Raw genomic sequence first — 25,659 nt, forward strand, 5'->3', positions numbered from 1 at the left:
CTGCTCGTATACGTACATATGTGTAGACGCAATTATTTATTCGTTTATGTAGATACATAAAGATTGAATTATTGATGTGAATGTTTGTAGTTTACAGTCTCTCGCGCGCACATAGGCATATAAGTAAATGCATCTGTGTGTGACATCTCTCTGGGCTGCCTTATATATGTGTATACTTGTACTTAGTATAGCCTTAGTGATGGGATAATTTAGTGATGCTAATATCCGTGACAATATGTATATGGTTGCCATTAGAACAGAAAAAAATACACTGCGACAAATAATATACTTTACAGCTCGGCCAATCTGACACATGATCAACCTCGATCATACTAACTAATAATATTCTTAAAACTAATATCTGATATATTTCTTAGGTAAATAATTTTGTTAATCATTAATTAATAAACTGCATATATTGCTCTTTGTTATTCGTCAATTGCAACATCTACAAGCTGATCATTCCTCCTCCATAATCGTATAAATCGTGACTCAATAATGCCGTTATATGGAGTTGCGTGACCTAACAATTTTCAATGTCCCTAATAACATATCTATCATTTGGAAGTTTTTTAGCTATAATATATGGACCTTTGAACTTCGGTATAAGTTTTTTGTTAACACCAACTGTACTATAAACATTCTTTATCATGACGTATTGGCCAACTTCGAAATCTCTAGCAGGTCTGTTATTTCTCAAAAAATATTTCTCGTTGCGCCGCTGGGATGCCAGTATAGCCTCATTCGCTTCCTGCCTACAATTAGTTAGATCGCATTGCCCAATATCCTGTTATTCGCATAAGAATTCGGTAAATTCATCAACAATGGGTCGCTTTTAGGTGGTCCCAAAAAGTAAATTGGAGAAAGTTTTACCGGTTGAGCTGTGTTCTGTGTTATTAATGGCAAATTCAATCGTACTTAACTTTGAAACCCAATCGGCATGTTGAATTGGCTCACTTAGTTTACTAAGCATAGGAGTTAAAACTCTGTTTACTCTTTCAACCTGACTGTTTGCTTGTGGCGGCCCAGTGGCAACTTTAACATGATCTATATTATTTTTCAATAGTAAACTAAAGGGATGTGAAACAGGTTCCCCTATCCGATATTATCCTGGATGGTCGACTATAGTACTGAAAATATTTTTTTAAAGACTCGAAAACTTCTTTAGCATTAGTTGCGTTAACTGGGTACAGTTTTACAAACTTGGTGAAAGCATCAATTACCACTTGCAAATATTTTCCTTTTGACTTTAAAGAAGAGGGGAAGAGGTCCTAGATGGTCTATATGAATATTATCGAAAGGTATTGGCTTCTTAGGAATACTATGAATATTTCTTTCGTTTACTCGGGCAGGTGCTGAATATACAATGCATTTTAAAATTTTTTTTATAAATTTATCAATTTTGGACCTCATTTCCGGAAATCAATAGTGTAGTTTTATTTGATTCAAAGTTTTATCTACCCCAAAGTGGGCAATTTTCTCATGTATACAGGGAATAATATTATCTTCCATCTATCGGGGAACATAAAAATATAACTGACCTCTCATATCTTTTCTATAAACTAGCCCGTTTTTGAGATCGAAAAGTTTCGATGGCTCCTTTTCCAATCTATCCCGTATTTTAACTATATCAGGGTCTCGACTTTGGGTTGCCTGCAACTGAAACTCTAAATCGCTTCGACTGAGAGCGTCAACGTGACTCATGTTAGCGTCATCTCTATGTTGCACAGAATAATCATAATTCTGTAATTCAAGAACCCTTCTCGCAATACGTGGGTTAAGCGTCTTTTTGCTAAAACTAAGCGTAAGTGAATTACAATCCGTGATAATCTTAAAAGGGATTCCCTCGAGATAGACTCTAAGACGTAGCAAAGCATTATTATTATTATTATTATAATTGATTGGTCTGGAAGCACTGCGACCTTTTTGCAGATCTATTGTGCAAGACTTTTCAGCCTAATTTTGTATCTGGAGGCTCTTGATGTATCTAAGTACCTCTTCAGGCTTTTTACTCCATATCACATAGGGATTAAGAGTCCCACCACCTAGATGGGATAGTCTCTGGCTATCTAGAGCGACGCATTCGCAGAGAATGTGAACCGGCGTTTCATCATCCAGCTCACAGAAACGACAAATTTGGGTATCAGATAGATTTAATTTACTTAGGTGATATCGTAGACCGCAGTGTCCCGTGTAGTACCCAGTAAGAGTTCTTAGGTCCTCCCTGCTTAGGTTAATGAGTTTGGCTGATACTTTCGTTGCCGGAAGTATAAACAGTTTGGCCTTCCTTTGCCCTGGGCAATCAATCCAATGACGTCTGAATTGTTTAGTTTCCCAGGTACTTATAGTTTCCCTGGTGTGTGCTTTTGTGAGTCCACAAAAGGGCTCTGGACCATAGAATGCTGATGTAGCACCCTGCTTTGCTAGGTAATCTGCATGTTCATTACCTTCATGTCCCTGATGTCCGGGAACCCATCCCAACAAAACCTTGTTTTGGGCTCCCAGGGCATTAAGGATGTCAGTGAATTCAACCACCAGCTTAGATGTAACTATGTAGGATTGCAAGGCACGCAGTGCCGCCTGGCTGTCCGACATAATGTAGATGCTCTTCGATGTTGAGCCTCTCCGCAGACATTCTCTACCACAGACCTCTATTGCATGAATTTCTGCAATGTTCTGGGGTAACATCCCATTGGTATCGATTTTTTGAAGTTTGGCCCATAGATGCCAGATGTCGCAAAGCATAAATGATTGCTAACGTTTTTAGTTCGAAACTGTGATATTTACTCTCAGTACTAGTAGTTCGCTGTGAGAAGTAAAAAATTGGATGGAACTTTCCATCTGATTGACGTTGTAACAAAATAGCACCATAACCCTGAGCACTTGCATCGCAATGCAACTCGGTCTCATTTTTGGGATTATATATTGATAAAACTGGAGGATCGGTGAGCCTCGTTTTTAATTCAGCAATCGTATTCAATCAGGCTTTGTCAAGCTCAAATTTTGAATTTTTCTTCAGCAAATCATACAATGGTTTAGCAATTTTTGAAAACTGTGGAACAAATTTCCTAAAATAGGAACATAGGCCAATAAATGAATGCAATTGTTTTAAAGTTTTTGGTAGTGGAAATTTCGCGACAGTTTGTTTGTGTTCCTGACTTGGATTAATACCCTCATAACTAGCATCATAACCTAAGTACTGAATGCTGCTATGACAAAACTTACATTTTGACAATTTAAGTTCAAGACCATGATTGGCTATCTGCTTCAGTACCGATTCCAACAAAGTGTTCATCTAAATCCACTGTGGCTAGCAATATGTCATCCATATAAACGATTAGGAGGCCTTTTGAAATGAAATCATTCAAAATAAAAAAAATAAATCTTTGAAAGACGGAAGGGGAGTTTCTAAGACCGAATGGCATCATTAAGTACTCAAACTGGCCACTTGGTGTAACAAATGCTGTATATTTTATTGATTCCTCAGTTACTTTTACTTGGTGAAACCCACTTTTTAAGTCCAATAATGTAAATTTTTTTTCTCCTAAATACCCCAGACAATCTTCGATGAGAGGAAGAGGATAATTATCTTATTTTATTTAAATCCCTGTAGTCAATACACATACGAGTTTCACCACTTTTCGTTTTTACTAACACTATTGGTGACGCATATGGGGAATCACTATGACGAATAATGCCTTTATCTAAAAGCTCTTGCACAATCCTCTGAACTTCAAATTTATCTTTATAAGATAGTCTTCGAGGATGTGAATAAACTGTTGTTCAGAGGTCAACTTAATTGACATTTCATAGGGTATTGTACTTGACTCCTTTGGATATTCTACATAACAATTATGAATAATACGATTAATTTCTAAGCGTGCGTCATTATGCAAAGCGGAATCAATATTATAATCACTAGCACTGCTCTACAAAAGGCTTCGACATCAATCGCGCATGTATTATTCCCTTCAATAAAGGAAAACAATTTTCGTTCCTTTCTTCACTTAAAGTTTCCCTATGCAATTCTTCAACAATACTGGCCCCAACGGCGCAATGAGCATTTCCTGAAAAAGAATCTCTAAACAATCTATCTGCGGGAATGCCTCCATAGATATTGACATCAACAACTGGAGTTAAGGAATGATCAACAGGACAATCAATATAACAATGTTGCAAATTATCTGAAACCTGAACAATATTATCAATTGAAGACACACTTGAAATCGACTCATTTAATTCCAACTTGAGCTCGTTACAATTTAACATATAAAGTTTAATATTAAATAATTTGAAAAAATCTCTTCGGAGAAGTAATGGCTGAGACAAAATGCCAACCGAAACAATAAATAATGAAATTATTTTAGATTTTCCATTGAGCAAAATCTCACAGTAAATTTTTCCAAAAGGTTTTAGTTTATTGCCGCCTAGGCTGTAAAAATTTGATACGATTAATTCATCGGCACTTGTATCAAAGGGCAAAAGCATCTTGCTTATAAACCTGGCAGGACTACCACTGTCAATCAAAGAAATGCACTTCATAAACTTTTTATTGTTCATGTTCCGATTACAAAAAGCAATATTTACAGTTTGATATGGTTCAAAATTTGACATGTTGTCCTCATGGGTTGGTTCCTCATATACCGCGTTCACGGTTTTTATTGGTGGCTGCTTGCACTGATTAAGCATGTGATCTTGGCTGCCGCAGCGGAAGCAGGAGCCTTTAACACGCTTTGGTTCTTTGCACTGTTGTGAGAGGTGTCCATATTGCGAGCAATTGAAGCATCTTGTGGACGATACTGTCTTACTGCCACCTTCTGAAGTCTGCAATTTTTTTGTTGTATTGTCATTTGTTTTCTTTTTGTTGTATTTAAGGAGAAGTTACTGGAGCTCATCTAAGTTTTTGCTGTGTTTAATATTGAGGTATAAGCGGTGTGGTCACGCAGACCCTCAATCACTGCATTGATTATTTCATCTTCGTTTAAATTTGCCTGCGCTGCGATCTCCTTTATCGATAGCATATAAGCAATAATGCTTTCATTAGGTGAGCGCCGGCGTCGGTACTGCTCCCTATATACGTCATTAGTCGAGACATTTCGTTGAAATTGCTTTAAAAGTGCAGCTCTTAACTCGCAATAATTCGATGCAATCGATGTACGTAGAAAAATGGCCGCTGTACCCGACAACAAGCGACGCATGCACATATACATATTTAAAGTGGTCATTTTACTGCATTTTCAAAATCGTTGATCCACTTTTACACTGGATATGCGTTATCCCCAGAAAATTTTGGCACCATCCCATCGATATCCATTGCGGTGATACGCTGACGTGCACTACTAGCATCTAATTCCAACGCTTGCAATTCTTTTTGTAACAATAGCATTTTCTTGCGTTTCTCTAGCACTGCTATTTGTTCATCCAGGTTTTCTGCATCATCGGTTTCTTTTACATTACCGTCACCATCATGAGATTCGTAGCCGGCAGCAGCAGCAGCAGCAGCAACACCGGAGTCGAATCGTCTTCTTCCAACAAGGCACGTAGTTGTGACACGGTAGCAGTAGCTGGATACTCAGTGCCCACCTTTTCAAGGGCGTTTTGTAATTCCAATTTCGTTAAACAGGTCATGTTCAGACCCCACACCTGATGCAATTTCCCAGTGTGTAAAATAAAAAGAAGCGAAGCGAAAAGGAGTTTTTTTCAAATTATTTATTTGCACAATGGTATGGTATCACAATAATGATAGATTTTTCAAGCTCGTCTCAATTTGTATAACCGTGTAGTGTCAAAAACAATCAACAACCAAAAATCAAGCCACTTGGCGACACAACAGGGGGAGCTGTCAAATTTTTTATGAAAAATCATTTACACAATTTGTATAAATTTACGCGCACATTTCATTGTGTAAACGCGGTAAACTCAAAGGAATGCAACCTTGCAGACATTACAGACGGCATTTTCATCAAAAATCTCCAACATCAGCAAGTAAAGGCGTTTTAGTTTTGATTTTTCACTTAATCTTGGTATTTTTATACTCAGTTGAGCAGAGCTCACAGAGTATATTAAGTTTGATTGGATAACGGTTGGTTGTACATATATAAAGGAATCGAGATAGATATAGACTTCCATATATCAAAATAATCAGGATCGAAAAAAAATTTGATTGAGCCATGTCCGTCCGTCCGTCCGTCCGTCCGTCCGTCCGTCCGTCCGTCCGTCCGTCCGTCCGTCCGTTAACACGATAACTTGAGTAAATTTTGAGGTATCTTGATGAAATTTGGTATGTAGGTTCCTGAGCACTCATCTCAGATCGCTATTTAAAATGAACGATATCGGACTATAACCACGCCCACTTTTTCGATATCGAAAATTTCGAAAAACCGAAAAAATGCGATAATTCATTTCCAAAGGCGGTTAAAGCGCTGAAACTTGGTAGATGGGTTGACGTTATGACGCAGAATAGAAAACTAGTAAGATTTTGGACAATGGGCGTGGCACCGCCCACTTTTACAAGAAGGTAATTTAAAAGTTTTGCAAGCTGTAATTTGGCAGTCGTTGAAGATATCATGATGAAATTTGGCAGGAACGTTACTACTATTACTACATATGTGCTAAATAAAAATTAGCAAAATTGGATGAAGAACACGCCCACTTTTTAAAAAATTTTTTTTTTTAATTCAAATTTTAACAAAAAAGTTAATATCTTTACTGTATATAAGTAAATTAAGTCAAAATTCAACTCCAGTAATGATATGATGCAACAAAATCCAAAAATAAAAGAAAATTTCAAAATGGGCGTGGCTCCGCCCATTTTCATTTAGTTTGTCTAGAATACTTTTAATGCCATAAGTCGAACAAAAATATACCAATCCTTCTCAAATTTGGTAGGAGCATAGATTCTGTGACGGCAACTGTTCTCTGTGAAAATGGGCGAAATCGGTGGAAGCCACGCCCAGTTTTTATACACAGTCCATCGTCTGTCCTTCCGCTCGGCCGTTAACACAATAACTTGAGCAAAAATCGATATATCTTTACTAAACTTAGCCCACGTACTTACCTGAACTCACTTTATCTTGGTATAAAAAATGGCCGAAATCCGACCATAACCACGCCCACTTTATCGATATCGAAAATTACGAAAAATGAAAAAAATGCCATAATTCTATACCAACTACGAAAAAAGGGATGAAACATAGTAACTGGATTGGTTTATTGACGCAAAATATAACTTTGGAAAAAACTTTGTAAAATGGGTGTGACACCTACCATATTAAGTAGAAGAAAATGAAAAAGTTCTACAAGGCGAAATCAACAGCCCTTGGAATCTTGGCAGGAATACTGTTAGTGGTATTGCATATATAAATAAATTAGCAGTACCCGACAGATGATTTTCTGGATCACCTGGTCCACATTTTGGTCGATATCGCGAGAACGCCTTCACATATACATCTAAGGGCCACTCGCTGTTAAAACCCTCATTTATACTTTTAGTTTGATATCCATATCGTACAAACACATTCTAGAATCACCCTGGCCCACCCTAATGGCGATATCTCGAAAAGGCGTCCACCTATAGACCTAATGCCCACTCCCTCTTAAAATGCTCAGTAACACCTTTCGTTTGATACCCATATCGTACAAACATTCTAGAGTCACCCCTGGCCCACCCTAATGGCGATATCTCGAAAAGGCGGCCACCTATATACCTAATGTCCACTCCCTCTTAAAATGCTCAGTAACACCTTTCGTTTGATACCCATATCGTACAAAAATTCTAGAGTCACCCCTGGCCCACCCTAATGGCGATATCTCGAAAAGGCGTTCGCCTATAGACCTAACGCTCACTCCCTCTTAAAATGCTCAGTAACACCTTTCGTTTGATACCCATATCGTACAAACATTCTAGAGTCACCCCTGGCCCACCCTAATGGCGATATCTCGAAAAGGCATCCACATATAGACCTAATGCCCACTCCCTCTTAAAATGCTCAGTAACCCTTGGTCCACCTTTATGGCGATATCTCGAAAAGGCGTCCACCTATAGAACTAAGGATTACTCCCTTTTAAAATACTCATTACCACCTTTCATTTGATACCCATATCGTACAAACACATTCGAGAGTCACCCTGGCCCACCCTAATGGCGATATCTCGAAAAGGCGTCCACCTATAGACCTAATGCCCACTCCCTCTTAAAATGCTCAGTAACACCTTTCGTTTGATACCCATATCGTACAAACATTCTAGAGTCACCCTGGCCCACCCTAATGGCGATATCTCGAAAAGGCGTCCACCTATAGACCTAATGCCCGCTCCCTCTTAAAATGCTCAGTAACACCTTTCGTTTGATATCCATATCGTACAAACATTCTAGAGTCACCCTTGGTCCACCTTTATGGCGATATCTCGAAAAGGCGTCCACCTATAGAACTAAGGATTACTCCCTTTTAAAATACTCATTACCACCTTTCATTTGATACCCATATCGTACAAAAACATTCTAGAGTCACCCCTGGCCCACCCTAATGGCGATATCTCGAAAAGGAGTCCACCTATAGACCTAATGCCCCCACTCCCTATTAAAATGATCAGTAACACCTTTCGTTTGATACCCATATCGTACAAACATTCTAGAGTCACCCCTGGCCCACCCTAATGGCGATATCTCGAAAAGGCGTCCACCTATAGACCTAATGCCCACTCCCTCTTAAAATGATCAGTAACACCTTTCGTTTGATACCCATATCGCACAAACACATTCTAGAGTCACCCCTGGCCCACCCTAATGACGATACCTCGAAAAGGCGTCCACCTATAGACCTAATGCCCACTTCCTCTTAAAATGCTCAGTAGCACCTTTCGTTTGATACCCATATCGTACAAACATTCTAGAGTCACCCTTGGTCCACCTTTATGGCGATATCTCGAAAAGGCGTCCACCTATAGAACTAAGGATTACTCCCTTTTAAAAAACTCATTACCATCTTTCATTTGATACCCATATCATACAAACACATTCTAGAGTCACCCCTGGCCCACCCCAATGGCGACATTTCGAAAAGGCGTGCACCTATAGACCTAATGCCCACTCCCTCTTAAAATGCTCAGTAACACCTTTCATTTGATTCCCATATCGTACAACTAGAGACACCCCTGGTCCACCTTTATAGCGATATCTCGAAACGGCGTCCACCTATGGAACTAAGGATCACTGCTTTTCAAAATACTCATTAACAGCTTTCATTTGATACCCATATCGTACAAACATATTCTAGAGTCACCCCTGGTCCACCTTTATGGCGATATCCCTAAATGGCGTCCATCCATAGAACTATGGCCTACTCTCTCTTAAAATACTCTTTAATACCTTCCATTTGATACACATGTCATACAACCACATTCCAGGGTTACCCTAGGTTCATTTTCCTACATGGTGATTTTCCTTATTTTGTCTCCATAGCTCTCAACTGAGTATGTAATGTTCGGTTACACCCGAACTTAGCCTTCCTTACTTGTTTAATTTGTATAACAATCAAAAACATTTTTTTGGAAATAATACAACTGAAAAACAATCAAGTTTATCAAGAGTATTACTAAGTGCGTTCATATAACCGCGTGTGTAAATGGATATAATTTTACACCTTATAAGTTTATATGCTATCATGAGTCCCCCTAACGAAAGACTGTTTTTTTCAGCTTACATCTTCATGCATACATACACATGTACATACATACGTGGCCATCGAATTATAAGCAATTGGAGAGTTTCCCCTTTTATTCAAAGGCAAACAGTTATGAAGGCTTAGAGCCTCCTGCGAATTACAACCAGATTGACTGAATTTTTGTATGTGTGCGTGTCGGGTATTTGACGCTTGCCCCGCGACTATCAAATAAAAAGCCATCAATCAACATTTGCATTGAGAAACCGTAGCGTTCGGTCGTGAATATGTCGTCATCGGATGATGGCTTTTTTTTACTTGCAACTACAGCAGTTTTATTAAATAATAAACAAATTTATAAAAATTTTATTAAATAATAATAAAAGCTTTACATTCCATAAAGCTGGTAAACATTGATAATTTTCAATAAATTTTAATATGAATTGCTGTTCTTCCGCGCACTTGTTCATTTTGAATGTCGACACAAACTAAATACAACACTGCTGTTTTGTCAATCACACCCCGCGACTATCAAATAAGCTAGCGTCAAATGAAACAATCAAAAATTTTTGATTTTCATCAACGTGTAGCCGAGAACAAATACGTGTGTCACGAAGCCACCCGACTGCACTACGTACGTATGCACTAATACGCTTCCCAAGGCAGTCGGTTCTATGTACCGGAGCGACTCGGGATTTTTCCCGACCAAGGACTGTCATTTCAGTGTGACCCCATCTAATTTGTTTCGTCCCTCTCACAAATTGTCATCCTCCCAGCAGCTCCTTGCAGCAGGACTGCTCCATATTCTCTTACTGCGGGAAGGCATCGAATCCAATCCGGGTCCGTCTCCTGACCCCGGTCCTGAGAATGGTTTTGCTGCATCTGCCGGAAAAGAATCTTTTTACAGAACAGAGTATGTTCAGTGTGTCTCGTGCAAGGGATGGTTGCATCGGACAGGTTGTTCTGGGCTTGATCCCAAAACCCGACGTCCACGTAACTTTTATAAATCTTTTGTGGCTCATTGCTGTTCACGCCCAAGGGCGTCCCGTAGTCTACGTCTAAGCGCCCCCCTCTACCTTCCAGCAGCCCCACTGCTCAGCAAGCCACAACAATCACCCGCTGCTGCTCGCGCCCCACGGCGCCAACAACTCAAACAGCTGCTACCACTCATAACTACAATCTTCGTTGTAGAGTCGGAAGCAATGCTGAGAAACAGCCCCTGCCCCCGTCTTCTCCCCCCTCTTTTCCGGCAGCAATCGTGTAGGTCAGGGAAACAGACTCTTAGTCCCTACCTCCGTTTGCACCGTTTGCCAGCACAGAATATATATGTTTGCGACATCCGCCCAATGCAGCTCCTGCCTTGGGTGGTGCCACTTCCCTAGATGTTCTGGTCTCCGCGACGGCAACCCCCCGACGGGTTTCATCGCGCCATGTTGACAGGTCGCAAACCCAAATCATCCGGGTACCCCAATGCTTGCCCAAGGACGCCCAGTCCTAGGGCCACAACAGCAATTGCATCCTGGCCTTCCCCAACCCAGGCGTAGTCACCCGTCACTTACCCCCAGAGTGGCGACGTCTCTCCTTATGCACTTCAGAATTCTGCAGTTAAACTGTAATGGACTAACTGGGAAGATTACGGAGATAGTCGATTTCATGAAGCGGCACAACATCCGCATTGCTGCGATTCAAGAGACTAAACTCACAGCAAGATCTGCATTGCAGACCTGCTCTGGGTATAACGTCCACAGGAAAGACCGCGAGAGCGGAAATGGAGGCGGTCTCGCGTTTATCATACACCACTCTGTGCAATATTGTATATTTGATCCTGGCATCGACCGCAGGGACAATGCCTTAGAACGTCAAGGCCTATCTGTCCGGTCAGGCGATGCAAACCTAGAAATCATCAACATCTACATCCCTCCTGCCACCTGTTGCCCCAGTGGATACCGCCCTCCCGCCTAGCTGCCCTCCCTATCCCGACTGATGCCCGCCAAGGGGAGCGTGCCTTCCGTAAGGTCATTAAATCCGCCTCGGCACATTTCATTCCCGCCGGGAGAATTCCCGAAATCCGGCCCCACTTCCCGGCGGAGGCCGCAAACTTAGCGAGAGAACGTGACCTTATAAGACAGCTTGACCCAGGCGACCCCCAAATAAGGGATATAAACCAACGCATCAGATTGCTTGTATGAACACAAGCGGGCGAAATGGGAGGAGCACCTAAGAGGTTGTAACCTCTCTACCGGTGTGGGTAAACTTTGGTCCACCGTAAAGTCCCTATCGAATCCGAATAAGCACAAAGACAAAGTTTCCATCGCCTTTGGCGACAAAGTGCTGTCGGACGCGAAAAAATGCGCGAGCTCTTTCTGCCGATAATATATAATGCATCCTACGGTCGACAAAGATAGACGGAGAGCCAATAGACGCGCACATAAACACAAATTCAGCGCGTCACCAATCACCATCACCGCTAAAGAGGTTGAGGACGCCATTGGTCGTGCTAAACCATCCAAAGCAGTGGGCCCAGACGGCATAGCCATGCCGATGCTTAAAAACCTAGGGAAAGAGGGGTTCAAATATTTAGCGCATGTCTTCAATCTGTCTCTTTCCACCTTTGTCATACCTGAGAAATGGAAAATGGCCAAGGTGGTCCCGCTACTAAAGCCTGGGAAACCAGCTAACATAGGTGAGTCGTATCGTCCGATATCTCTCCTATCGCCAGTGGCAAAGACGCTTGAAGCCATTTTGCTCCCTTATTTCCAAGCAAATTTGCAGCTAGCACCTCATCAGCATGGCTTCAGAAAACTCCATAGCACTACCACCGCGCTAAATGCCATTAGCACCCAGATAAATTGCAGTTTAAATCAATACCCCCACCATAGAACAGTACTCGTAGCGCTAGACCTATCAAAAGCTTTTGATACGGTCAACCATGGCTCGTTACTGCAGGAGCTGGAAGGGTCTACCCTTCCCCCATGTCTTAAAAGGTGGACCGCAAATTATCTGGGTTGTCGGCAGGCATCAGTGCAATTTAGAAACGAAACATCAAAACCAAGGAGAATTAAACAGGGGGTGCCACAGGGTGGTGACCTATCCCCACTTTTGTTTAATTTCTACATATCTAAGCTACCTTCACCACCGGAAGGAGTCACAAGCGTTTCCTACGCCGATGAGTGCACAATAATGGCCACAGGCCCAGGCCCAAAGATCGATGCGCTATGCAATAAAATAAACGGCTACCTCCCTGATCTCTCCAGTTTTTTCACCTCGCGAAACCTGGCATTATCACCGACTAAATCTTCCGCGACCTTATTTATAACATGGACGCCTCAATTGTCGACCATTTTGAACATCCAAGTCGATGGCACTACGCTACCGACTGTCCGACACCCCAAAATATTGGGTGTGACGTTTGATCAGGATCTGCATTTTGGTGAGCACGCAGCCGCAATTGTTCCGAGAATTCAGAGCCGTAACAAAATCCTCAAATCCCTCGCTGGCAGTACTTGGGGAAAAGATAAAGAAACGCTCATGACTACATACAAAGCAATTAGCCAGCCGATTACGTGCTACGCGTCACCCATATGGTCGCCAAGCCTAAAAATCACCCACTGGAAGAAACTACAGGCCTGCCAAAATACTGCTGTCAGAATCGCCACGGGCTGTCTTCTTATGTCCCCAGAACACCATCTGCATAATGAGGCGAGAATACTCCCCATCAGGGAGAGAAATGAGATGCTGACCAAACAGTTCCTGTTGAATACCCAGAAACCTGGGCATCCCAACAGACATCTGATTGATGAACCAGCACCGCCTAGGGGCTTAAGGAGTCATCTCCGTAGGCATTTTGAGGAAATACGGCACCTGAGAACCCAGCCGTATGAAGTGAAAAAACACAAGCAGGTCCTTGGTGAACTCCATAAACAGGCGTCGGACCTTTATGCCGGGAATTGCCCGGTGAATCCATTACTTAACGAAAATTATCCAAAACTTGCGGAAGAGGAACGCATACTCCCCAGGGAAACGCGTGTCACTCTTGCTCAACTTCGTTCTGGATACTGTAACAGGTTAAACTCTTACCTATCCAGAATCAACCCCGACATACAAAATGTATGCCCCGCTTGCAATGTGTCCCCACATGACACCAACCATCTCTTCAATTGTAATGTGGAACCAACGCCTCTAACACCCCTTTCCTTATGGTCAACCCCTGTTGAAACGGCAAGTTTCCTTGGACTCCCGTTAGAGGATATTGATGACAATTTGTGATCGGTCGCGGCTATTAGGTGGGGCGAGCATTGCTACAACAACAACAACAACACTGCACTAATACACACAAAATTCAGTCAATCTGGTTGTAAATCGCAGGAGGCTTTTAACGAAGCATTGCCTCCTTTTGTCCTTTCGTTGTTTCGCAAAAATTAAGTATACATATGTATATGGTTGCCATTAGAACAGAAAAAAATACACTGCGACAAATAATATACTTTACAAGTTTTAATAATTTTGTTCAAATAAACAAAATTATTAAATGAGAATTGTCATACGTTTGAATCATATAAAAGTCAACACAAAATGGAACTTGAGAAAAAAAGTGATGCCGTTGCATACTTTTTCAGAAAAAAACGATTTGTATAGTTTTACATACATTTTTTCCTCTGAATAAAAAAGGAGTTTTGTAAAGCGACTACATTCAAGATGACGACGTCAGAGCGAAAAACTGCTTACATCCGCCACCTTCTATAATTCCATCATGTGCTGCTACAATCACAAACATTGTATAGCCTTTAGCCGGCGTATGTTGTAACGCCCGAGATCGAATGTTTTGTTTGTTGATAATTTAGTTTATTGTTCTGTAAATTGAATTGAATTTCGTACGCATATTTGGTGAAATTTTCGTTTAAAACATTTTATTATTGTATCTTATTGTAATGCATGTGGGTACACAATATTTTAGGTCTTTTCGTTCGGTGCAAAGATAAACACATTTTTTGGCGTTCCAACTCTAGAGCAAGCAACATATACCTGGCCATGGGAAAAGTATGGACTCTCTAAATTTAATCCTGCAAGAGTAAGCAATTGTCCTTGTACTTTGTTCATTGTAATTGCAAAAGCAAGCGTACAGGAAACTGTAAGCGCTTAAAATTTAATAGCAAATCTGTAGGAATCATTGGGATCCGTGGTATGACCACATCTTCACTTTGCTTTCACCGCTGATGATTACATTCGGCATTAATTTCTTAACGCAAAATCTGGTTCCATTACACAATTTTGGTGCTTCTAAATTCCGAAGAAGCATGACGGGTAAGGCAAATTTCAAAGTTAATATATGCGCAGGCATTCCAGGTTGTTCTAAAGAGTTTAGAAATTCAATTGGATAATTCACAATTTGATCTTCATCTGTAACTATGTCGATCGATTTATATTTCGTCACTTCACCAGGAATTTGGTTTTGAATGCGATCATTGATTTTGTTAACATGATCATTTTGGGGAGCTAAGAATGCTCGTTCGCATAGCTAAAAAAAAAGTTTAATTTAAAATTCTTAATTCTGAAATGGGAAATGTGAAAAACCTTCGTCTTGATCCAAGGAACCTATAGCCAAAATTTGGTGATGATTGAAGTGTGGGAAATACGTTTCCATAGGGAACACACACACAGAGCTTGATTTTAATAGAAGATGTAGATTGAAGATTAGACTGAAGCTAGCAAATTTTTTTAACGAAGGCAGATTACTAAACGTTCAAAAGGCATAACAGCCAAACTCAATAATGCCGTCAAATTTTAGGTGTTAAAATAACTTAAGTTTGTACGGCAGCCATAGTTCTGAAAAATCCCTTTTGTAGGGAAAGTGCCACGTCCCTTTTTTCCCAATTCCACATTTTACTGGAAGTGTTAGGACTTAACGTCATATAGCTCCTTTTCATTATCCTACCATTACTACATCCAGAGATATGCAGTATGATATATTCCATTTTTATGGGAGGTGCCACGCTTCCTTTTTCCTAATTCCACATTTTATTGGTGGTGTTAAGGATTGATCTCATATAACTCCTTACTGAATTTCAATGTTCTGGTATGTATACCTTCAGAGTTATGCTGTACCAAAGATTCCATTTGTATGGGAGGTGCCACTCCCCTTTTATATATCGAAAATATTTTAGCATAAAACCTTCCTGTTGATCGAAGGAACCTATAGCCAAAATTTGGTGATAATTTAAGTGTGGGAAATACGTTTCCATAGCGAGCACACACACACACAGAATTTGAAAAAAAACAGCTGCTTCTCGCAATTTCTTTTTTGAGTCATAAGCCACCTTTTCATAGACCGGGTCACATATATCGATTTTGTTTTTACAGTCTGCCTGAAAGTTCACTACACATATGGCTTTTGTCCGCAGCCATCATGGACGTACGAGTACATAACAATATACCATACATGTTAAATTCCAATTAGAATTAGCAATTGATGCAATTGGTTTATATTCTCTAATTCATTAAACAATTAGAAAAAGTTCAACTAATCCCCATTATATAATTGAAATTTTTATTCTAATGGTAAATCTAATTGCAATTAGTTGCCATTAGCAAAAAAAATTGAGTTACCTTTACAATTAGAAATCTAATTGACTTCTGCTAATGCAATTAGATATTCAATTAGGTCGAATTAGAATCAATTATTTATATTTATTTACATCATTATTCGTTCACTTCAATAATTTTTTGAAAAAAATTTATTTTTATCAAAATAATTGATTCTAATACGAGCTAATTGAATATCTAATTGCATTAGCAGAAGTCAATTAGATTTCTAATTGTAAAGGTAAACCAATTTTTTTTGCTAGTGGCAACTAATTGCAATTAGATTTACCATTAGAATAAAAATTTCAATTATCTAATGGGAATTAGTTGAACTAATTCTAATTATTTAATGAATGAGAGAATTTCGCAAATGAAGGTTAATTAGCAATCATTAGCATTATCTAATCATTACTTAACATCTATGCAATATACTTATGACAAGTAAATTCGCGAATAATTAAAAGGCGTTTATGTGGCAAATGATTGTGCTCTCAAACGAGGAACTCCATATTAAAACGCAATAATTACCTACAGTCGAAAAGTTTCCAGAAAATCACGAAAATGTAATGGCGCATAGTCATAGTCAAAATAAAATAGGTTTTAAATTTAGTTGCAGCCTTTTTTACATATAGCTCATAGAAAATTATGTCAAAATCTTGGTACAAATCCAAATCTTTTACGTCAATTTTTGCTAGGCCAGACCAATTATCCTTATACTTATCATGAGCTTTCTTTATTTTTTTTGGTCTTGGGTTTAATAGCCGGAGTTTTTTTTCGCATACGCCAGGTTATCACTCTTTATTTCCTTATGTATCTATTTCACTGTGGTGTGCTGCTATGTGATATCATGTTTCCGTTATTTCGTTGTTTTGTTTTTCCAAATCCGTTAGTTTATAATTTCGCGTTATCTTTGCTTTGGTTTTTTAATAATGACACTGATTCCTGTTAGGATCTGCATTTCCCAATTCCGCCAGGATGGAGCCCAAGAGCCAACCTTCAGGCCTATTTTTATTTCAAGTTAGCCTGAATATATTGTAACTGAGCCGAGGATGACACTGCACGTCCACTCAGAGGAAAAAACAAGAACGGAATTATGAGCTATCTTTAAGATATTGAAAAGGAGAACGTGATTGTATTAAAACTCGGGAAAATTTTTAAGTGCACTTATTGCGTTTGGATATGGAACTTCTCGAAACGGTGTACATATGTAAGTTTTTAATGAAAATCAATTTTCGTGGGATAACTAAGGACCTTCTCAACTACATACATAATGCTGGCTATGTTTTGACTGCAGTAACAGAAATCTATTAGTAACTACGCCTATCACAGCCTCGCTTTCATCACTTGCTTTCTCTTTTTCCAGCAATGCTTGCTTGACGCAAGTTGAAGCTGATATTAATGCTGATTGTGAATTTTATAATGCGCGGCCCAGGGGTAGCCAAAATACAATTAATGGTAATGAGATCGCCGTCATTAATACTAATGTCAATAACGAAGGCTCGAATCCCTCTGCTAAGACTAATGTCAACAACGAAGGCTCGAATGCCGCTGCTAATACTGATGTCAACAACGAAGGCTCTAATGGCGCTGCTAATAGTGATGTTTGTGCTGCACCGAATTATGTTGCCTCTGAAACCGCAGCTTCAAGATCTCGTGCTCCTAGAAAGGTGACTGCCATTCCGCAAAGTGATAGTATTTTTGTAGCAAGGCTGAACTTGCAGACGACTGAAAATGATATATCTAATTACATTTGCTCCAAGCTTGGTGTTGCATTTGATGGCAAGCTATTGAAAATTTTTAAGTTTCCTTTGAAGTCCGAGAGCAAAAGTTCTTCTTTTAGAATCACACTCCCTGAAAATTTTTTTGATACAGTACTGGACTCTACTTTTTGGCCGAAACATTGTCTGGTGCGTAAGTATATTTCACGATAAATTTTCCACGAGTGGTACCAACTTAAATATATACGGTAGACAAATGGGACACTTAATTTGCTTTATATGGGCGGTAGAACAAATTATTTCATGATTTCAAATGCACGAAATTTTCATGAGTTAAGCTGCATTAATAATTTTCAATATGGCAACGCCGTATAGGCAAATGTTTGCTATTATTCATGGTTCAATTATATGGTTGGCTCGTCTCATCAGCTGATTTTATTTATTTCATTGCATGGTCGATGGGATTGTCAAAAGGAGATGGCAAACTCAAAATGAAACCAACACATTGGCAACATTTTCTTACACATACAAAATCTGCTAAGTTTTATGTTTCCATTCCATACAATTCGCACCAACACCAATACACAGATTTTGACAATTTGAACAGACATATTTTGTTATTGTACAGATGAGCCAACCATATAGTTGAACCATGCTATTATTAATGCTGAAAAATTGTCAAAACGGAATTTTAATAAAATTGAAATAAAAATTTAAAAAATGTTTTTTTTTTTTTGTTTAATGACAAAAAATGTTTTTTTCCCCCTAAATTCCCTTTAATGTATCTCTACCATTGTAAAAAGTCCTGTCACATAAACAGTTTTGCATATATTTTAATTAGTTTATTCAGTCTATGATCAAGAATCTTACAGACTAGATACAATAAAAGATTAAAAACAAGTAAGGAAGTCTAAGTTCGGGTGAAACCGAACATTACATACCCAGCTGTACACTTGAAATGCTGTTGTTGTTTGTTTTGTGTGCTTAATGGTGTTACAAGGCTGCGAAAGAATACATATACATATGGTTCTATTCTGAACTAATTTTCGTTTAAAAGAAGCAAAGAGGATACCGAGGCTAACACCAATGACCTTGAACGGGTAATAATGCAGTTTTCCTTCAGATATGGGGATTTCCCTACTGTTTATTTTAAAATAAAGATATAACAACAATAAAAATACGACTGGTACAAAACTATTTTTCGCTTAGATTTAACTTATGTATTATTTTTACCTACGACCCTTTTTAAAGTCACTTATATAAAAGTGGGCGTGGTCCTTAACCAAACTTATCCATTTTTACTAGAAATATTTCATGCTATAAGGAAAATATGTCGACCCAATTTTGTTACGATATGTAAATTTTTCTTAGTTATGGCTCCCGAAACATTGAAAATTGCTTAGACAAAAAAGGGGCGGTGCCATACACATTTTCATAAATTAGTGTTTTCCAATTTAATGTTATAATTCAATTTAGAAAGTAAAATTCTATTGATACAAAGCTCTTTTTCGCTAAGATATAGCTTATTATTTTCGTTTACGACCCTTTTAAAAATCTTTTATATAAAAGTGGGCGTGGTCTTTAACCGATCTCGTCCATTTTTTCTAGAACTATTTTCTGCTATAGGGACAATTTGTTTACGCAATTTTATTACGATCCGTTAATTTTTCTTCGAGTTATGGCTCCCGAAACATAGAAATTGCTTAGTCATAAAAGGGGCGGTGCCTGTCTATTTTTTAAAATTTGAAGTTTTTCCTATTTATTGTTATAAATCCACTTGGGAAATGAAATACCGTTGATATAAAGGTATTTTTTGTAAAGATATAGCTTATGTTATTCGTCCACGACCCCTTTAAAAATCTTTTATATTAAAGTGGGCGTAGTCCTTAACCGATCTCGTTTATTTTTCTTCATAGCATTCCTTATAGTAAAGGCAACCTCTGCCGAATTTTGTTATGATAGGTTGAACGATTTTTGATTTATGATTAATAATATTTGTAAAATTGATTTTATCAGTTTATACTTATATTTAAGAATTCATGAGCTTAACAGTGCAGTTTCACCATGTGATTCACGGTTCGAATCCCGGTGAAACCTTTGATAACATTACAAAATTGCCTGATGATGATTACGTTGGCGGTTTTCGAAATGGGTCCATCGCAATATGCCAGTAAATGTTTCTTTCTTTTCAGTTTCTCTTAGAAAAACATAATAATTGAAATTCAATTATTATAAGCCGGTGTTAAGCTCATGAATTCTTAAATATAAGTATAAACTGAACACACCATTAAACAAACATACATAAATATGTACAACTGAGCCCGAGTTTACAAAGCTTCTCATTAGCAACGAAGAAGAACTTTACAAAAACAAATCTACATGGCACACAAATCAATATAGAGACAAAATGTCTCAATTGTGTTGTTAGTGTAGAAATGAGAAAAACTGAATTAAGCATGAAAACAAATACCAGCAGGATGGCCTAGTGGTTAAAGGCTACTGCAGTTTCACCATGTGATTCACGGTTCGAATCCCGGTGAAACCTTTGATAACATTACAAAATTGCCTGATGATGATTACGTTGGCGGTTTTCGAAATGGGTCCATCGCAATATGCCAGTAAATGTTTCTTTCTTTTCAGTTTCTCTTAGAAAAACATAATAATTGAAATTCAATTATTATAAGCCGGTGTTAAGCTCATGAATTCTTAAATATAAGTATAAACTGAACACACCATTAAACAAACATACATAAATATGTACAACTGAGCCCGAGTTTACAAAGCTTCTCATTCGCAACGAAGAAGAACTTTACAAAAACAAATCTATATGGCACACAAATCAATATAGAGACAAAATGTCTCAATTGTGTTGTTAGTGTAGAAATGAGAAAAACTGAATTAAGCATGAAAACAAATACCAGCAGGATGGCCTAGTGGTTAAAGGCTACTGCAGTTTCACCATGTGATTCACGGTTCGAATCCCGGTGAAACCTTTGATAACATTACAAAATTGCCTGATGATGATTACGTTGGCGGTTTTCGAAATGGGTCCATCGTAATATGCCAGTAAATGTTTCTTTCTTTTCAGTTTCTCTTAGAAAAACATAATAATTGAAATTCAATTATTATAAGCCGGTGTTAAGCTCATGAATTCTTGAATATAAGTATAAACTGAACACACCATTAAACAAACATACATAAATATGTACAACTGAGCCCGAGTTTACAAAGCTTCTCATTCGCAACGAAGAAGAACTTTACAAAAACAAATCTACACGGCACACAAATCAATATAGAGACAAAATGTCTCAATTGTGTTGTTAGTGTAGAAATGAGAAAAACTGAATTAAGCATGAAAACAAATACCAGCAGGATGGCCTAGTGGTTAAAGACTACTGCAGTTTCACCATGTGATTCACGGTTCGAATCCCGGTGAAACCTTTGATAACATTACAAAATTGCCTGATGATGATTACGTTGGCGGTTTTCGAAATGGGTCCATCGCAATATGCCAGTAAATATTTCTTTCTTTTCAGTTTCTCTTAGAAAAACATAATAATTGAAATTCAATTATTATAAGCCGGTGTTAAGCTCATGAATTCTTAAATATAAGTATAAACTGAACACACCATTAAACAAACATACATAAATATGTACAACTGAGCCCGAGTTTACAAAGCTTCTCATTCGCAACGAAGAAGAACTTTACAAAAACAAATCTACATGGCACACAAATCAATATAGAGACAAAATGTCTTAATTGTGTTGTTAGTGTAGAAATGAGAAAAACTGAATTAAGCATGAAATCAAATACCAGCAGGATGGCCTAGTGGCTAAAGGCTACTGCAGTTTCACCATGTGATTCACGGTTCGAATCCCGGTGAAACCTTTGATAACATTACAAAATTGCCTGATGATGATTAAGTTGGCGGTTTTCGAAATGGGTCCATCGCAATATGCCAGTAAATGTTTCTTTCTTTTCAGTTTCTCTTAGAAAAACATAATAATTGAAATTAAATTATTATAAGCCGGTGTTAAGCTCATGAATTCTTAAATATAAGAATAAACTGAACACACCATTAAACTAACATACATTTTTTATTTATGTCAAAAAAATTATTATTAATAAAAAATAAATAGGTACCCATTAAAAAAAAATACTTTCCCCTCCAACCAAAGATCAAGCACGAACCGTTCTTGAATTGAGACCGAAAAATGTTAGATTGACCCCAAATCCATAGTACAGGTCTACAAGTAGGATATGTAGCAGAACGCACATACACAGCCACTATCACCTGATAAAATGCTTGTTCTCGTTCGTTTTTTTTTTTGTGGAAGCTATTTGTCACTGTTGTATTTCTTAGGTCCAAGAAAAGTGTAGTAGCAGCTAACGAAAACTGCGTAAAATTTTTAATGTAAAATTACAAAGAAATATCCTTATTTACTTTCAAACGAGCACTTGATTACATCTCTTTTTAAAATCCATATGTTTTGGACAATTTTAATTAACAATTTGTGATACTTTATTACCGGGGACGATTGCTAAAACATGACCAAAACCGTTGGGGGAAGTATTAATAGACGCGTTTTTGCCTCGCTTGCAATAATTCGAATACTTTTTCGCCTTTGGACTATTGATAACAGGCCAAAACGCGTCTTCTCATTTTTCTTTCTACATTTTTGGACAGGTTATTGCAGTCGACCTCGGTTTCAAACTGTTTTTCGCATAGAACTTTTGAACGGGCAGAAAAACTTAGCACCCGTGTTTGTATTCATAATACTGGAATAACTACGCGTCCTCAGATACTCCAATTCAAAACTTTTGTATAATTTTCTGTAGGACCCATATAGGTGCACTAGATTTTCATACTAAATTCGTTAAAAAAATTTACCATCACAGCAACCCATATCTGATATTCCGCTCCCTTTTTTGTTTCCCTGCGTCGCTTTCCACGGCAGCAACCCCGGTAATTTTGACACTTCGTTCAGTGTCAAACGCTTGTTCCACGCAGGTTCCACTGAGTTCCACAATAGTTTGACACTGACCGAAGTGTCAAACGGCAGTATGTTAGAAAGAGAAAGCAATTGTTTCCCTCTCATACATATCATACTTGTAAACCTGTACTATGCCCAAATCGTTCTCGAAGCGTGAGAACGAAAAGCCTTAAATCAAGCCCAAGTAGTGCCTTAAATGAGCACAGAAGTTTCACACATCAATACCAAACTGGTCATAAAACACGAACGGTGTGCTTTGAAAAACTGTTCTTAAAACAAGCTCATCGGTCACAAGTTAAGAAAAAACGTACTTAACAGACTTTTGTCAACGAATGTTCTTAATTTTGAACTTGTTTCGTTCGTTTTAGAACGATTTTTTCTCTGAGTGTAGAGAGCTTATTTAATTCAGTAAGGGCGCAGAAGATTGGGCTAAAATGAAAGTTATTGGCCCTACTAGCACTCAAATAAAAAGGCAGGAATGCGCGCAGATTTTTTTGCGGCACATTAAACGATATTTTCTCAAGAAGAGTCGCACAGTCCAAAGAGCCCACCATCAGGTCGTAGACAAACATAACCATGTGCACCGTTCTCGTTTCCAGTGATTGCAGATTGATCAGTTTACAACGAGATGAATAAGAAGGCAGCGGGTTATGAAAACGTTGGACTTCAAAGCAAAACGGACAAACTTTCTTTGAACTCTTTCTGTTCTGGCCGAATGACTGCTGTAGATATTGGAAGCATATTCTAGTTTAGAGCGCACTAAAGATATATATAGGGCTTTCTTGGTATACGGATCTTTAAATTCCCTTGCATATCTGCGAAGAAAAGCGAGGTTTCTGTGCCATTGAGAGCACGTAACATATGTGATTGGTGAATGTGAAATTTGAATCAAAGACAACGTCTAGATCACCATGTTCGTTAATTGACGCCAACTGGAGGCCTGAAATATAGTACAACGAAGAATAGGAGCTCGTGGATTTAGAGGAACATATGCTGAAGAATTTTTTAACGTTTAAGAAAAGCTTATTGGTGCGACACCAATCATCTACATTATTAAGGTCATATTGCAGGCAGGAATCTGATGGGGCATTGACTCTACGGAAAAATTTGAGATGTAGATGCGTTTGGTTGAACATCAAATTGGCTGACACTTTTCCCCAACGTTCATTTGCTATGACGTACTGATATTTACCGAGATTTGGTTAAAACTACAGTGATTTAGTGTTTATCGGATTCATTTTAAACTTTAAGATAAGCCCCACTTGGTGGGGGAGCTTTAATTGGCGTTCACATCAGGTTTTCTAGGCAGGACTCCGAGGATGCTGAGCTGATTTGCGTGAGAGTAAAACTTTCCACATTCTACAAATATTATATGTACATATTTAAATGTTAATTTATATTCAACCGCAATTTGTTTTTTTTATGTATGTATATAAAAAATTCTTCAATGGTGGTTCTGTATGGCAAGGTTCTGTGACTCTGACATTGTAATTGGCGATTTCAATCTACGCGATTTGGAGTGTTATAGATTTTGGCTTGGTGAATTGAAGTTTAATGTTCCTATAAAGCCATCTAAATCTATTTTAAATCGCTTTATGTAGTTACACGTATCCACAAACAACAACATCAGTTTGAAATCTAGCGAAGAATCAATATTGCCAACAAATGCTACATTGGACTAAGTACGTAATTGGAAAGTAAAATTCTCTATCGGCAAACGAAAATGACGATCTACATGTGCAGAAGCATTGACCATGAAAACATCAAATGAGGCGCCCCTGAGAGTGTTCGAAAGAAGAGTTCTTCCAAAGATTTACGGACCTTAAGCATTGGAGGCGGAGAGTATCGAAGAGGATTTAATGAAGAGTAATCTGGCAGCTTGTATGATCTTATTTTTGGATGGACAGTGAACAGCATACCTGACCCCGTCCGTTAATTTGGAGCCAACAGTATGTACGGTATATTATATTTTGTCATTTCCACACCCTGACCCTCACCCGCTCAATTGTGGCACTCATCCGCTCAATTGTGGCCCCAAGATCTCTTTCGAAGATTGGGAACGGGACCATGTATTCCGTTTCCTTAAGCCTTGTTGTAAAGTATAGTAAAGTATGGGTTTGACAATTGCCGTAAATACCCAATGATATGAATGTTGGAGATTCGAGTTCAACGCTCAGCTCCCGAAAAGCTAGCTGATGAAGAAGTGAAATTCAGAAACATGTCCTAGTAACCATCGCCGTTTGTAAACTTACAGTTTTTCTCTAATATCAATTACAAAAAACCGAATGAGAAAGTTTACTGATAGACCCTGTTATACTTTGAACTTGAATCCGTTGTCATCATTATACCTTTCATGAACATGAAATGGTATATTAACTCTGGTCCAATGTTTGTAACGTTGAGAAATATAGAAGATAGACTCACCATTAAGTATACCGAATTGGTCAGGGCGACGAACTGAGTTGATATAGCCATGTCCGTCTGTTCGGCCGTCTCTCTGTTTGAACGCAAACTAGTCCCTCAAATTTTGAGATATCTCAATGAAATTTTGCACAAGGATCTATTTTTATACTCAGTTGAGCAGAGCTCACAGAGTATATTAAGTTTGATTGGATAACGGTTGGTTGTACATATATAAAGGAATCGAGATAGATATAGACTTCCATATATCAAAATAATCAGGATCGAAAAAAAATTTGATTGAGCCA

General features: G+C 38.4%; 1 protein-coding gene across 4 annotated transcripts in view; it reads left to right on the forward strand.

The window, feature by feature from the left end:
* LOC137240900 (uncharacterized) overlaps positions 1 to 25,659 on the forward strand; it is a 69,580-nt gene that overhangs the window by 21,475 nt on the left and 22,446 nt on the right. The window contains exon 3 of one of the 4 annotated variants that reach the window (XR_010949852.1): positions 9,697 to 9,904. The exons of 2 other annotated variants lie outside the window; for them this stretch is intronic. Coding sequence is in view for 1 of the 2 variants with exons in the window: in XM_067767839.1 (XP_067623940.1) it covers positions 17,602 to 18,169 (568 nt within the window). In the remaining variant the exon portion in view is untranslated. Of the gene's footprint in view, positions 1 to 9,696; positions 9,905 to 17,601; positions 18,684 to 25,659 lie in introns of those variants that run through there. One more of the 4 variants, XM_067767839.1, reaches the window with a different exon arrangement.

This window comes from Eurosta solidaginis, chromosome 2 (genome assembly GCF_040869045.1).
Source record: "Eurosta solidaginis isolate ZX-2024a chromosome 2, ASM4086904v1, whole genome shotgun sequence".
NCBI classification, from domain to species: Eukaryota; Metazoa; Arthropoda; class Insecta; order Diptera; family Tephritidae; genus Eurosta; species Eurosta solidaginis.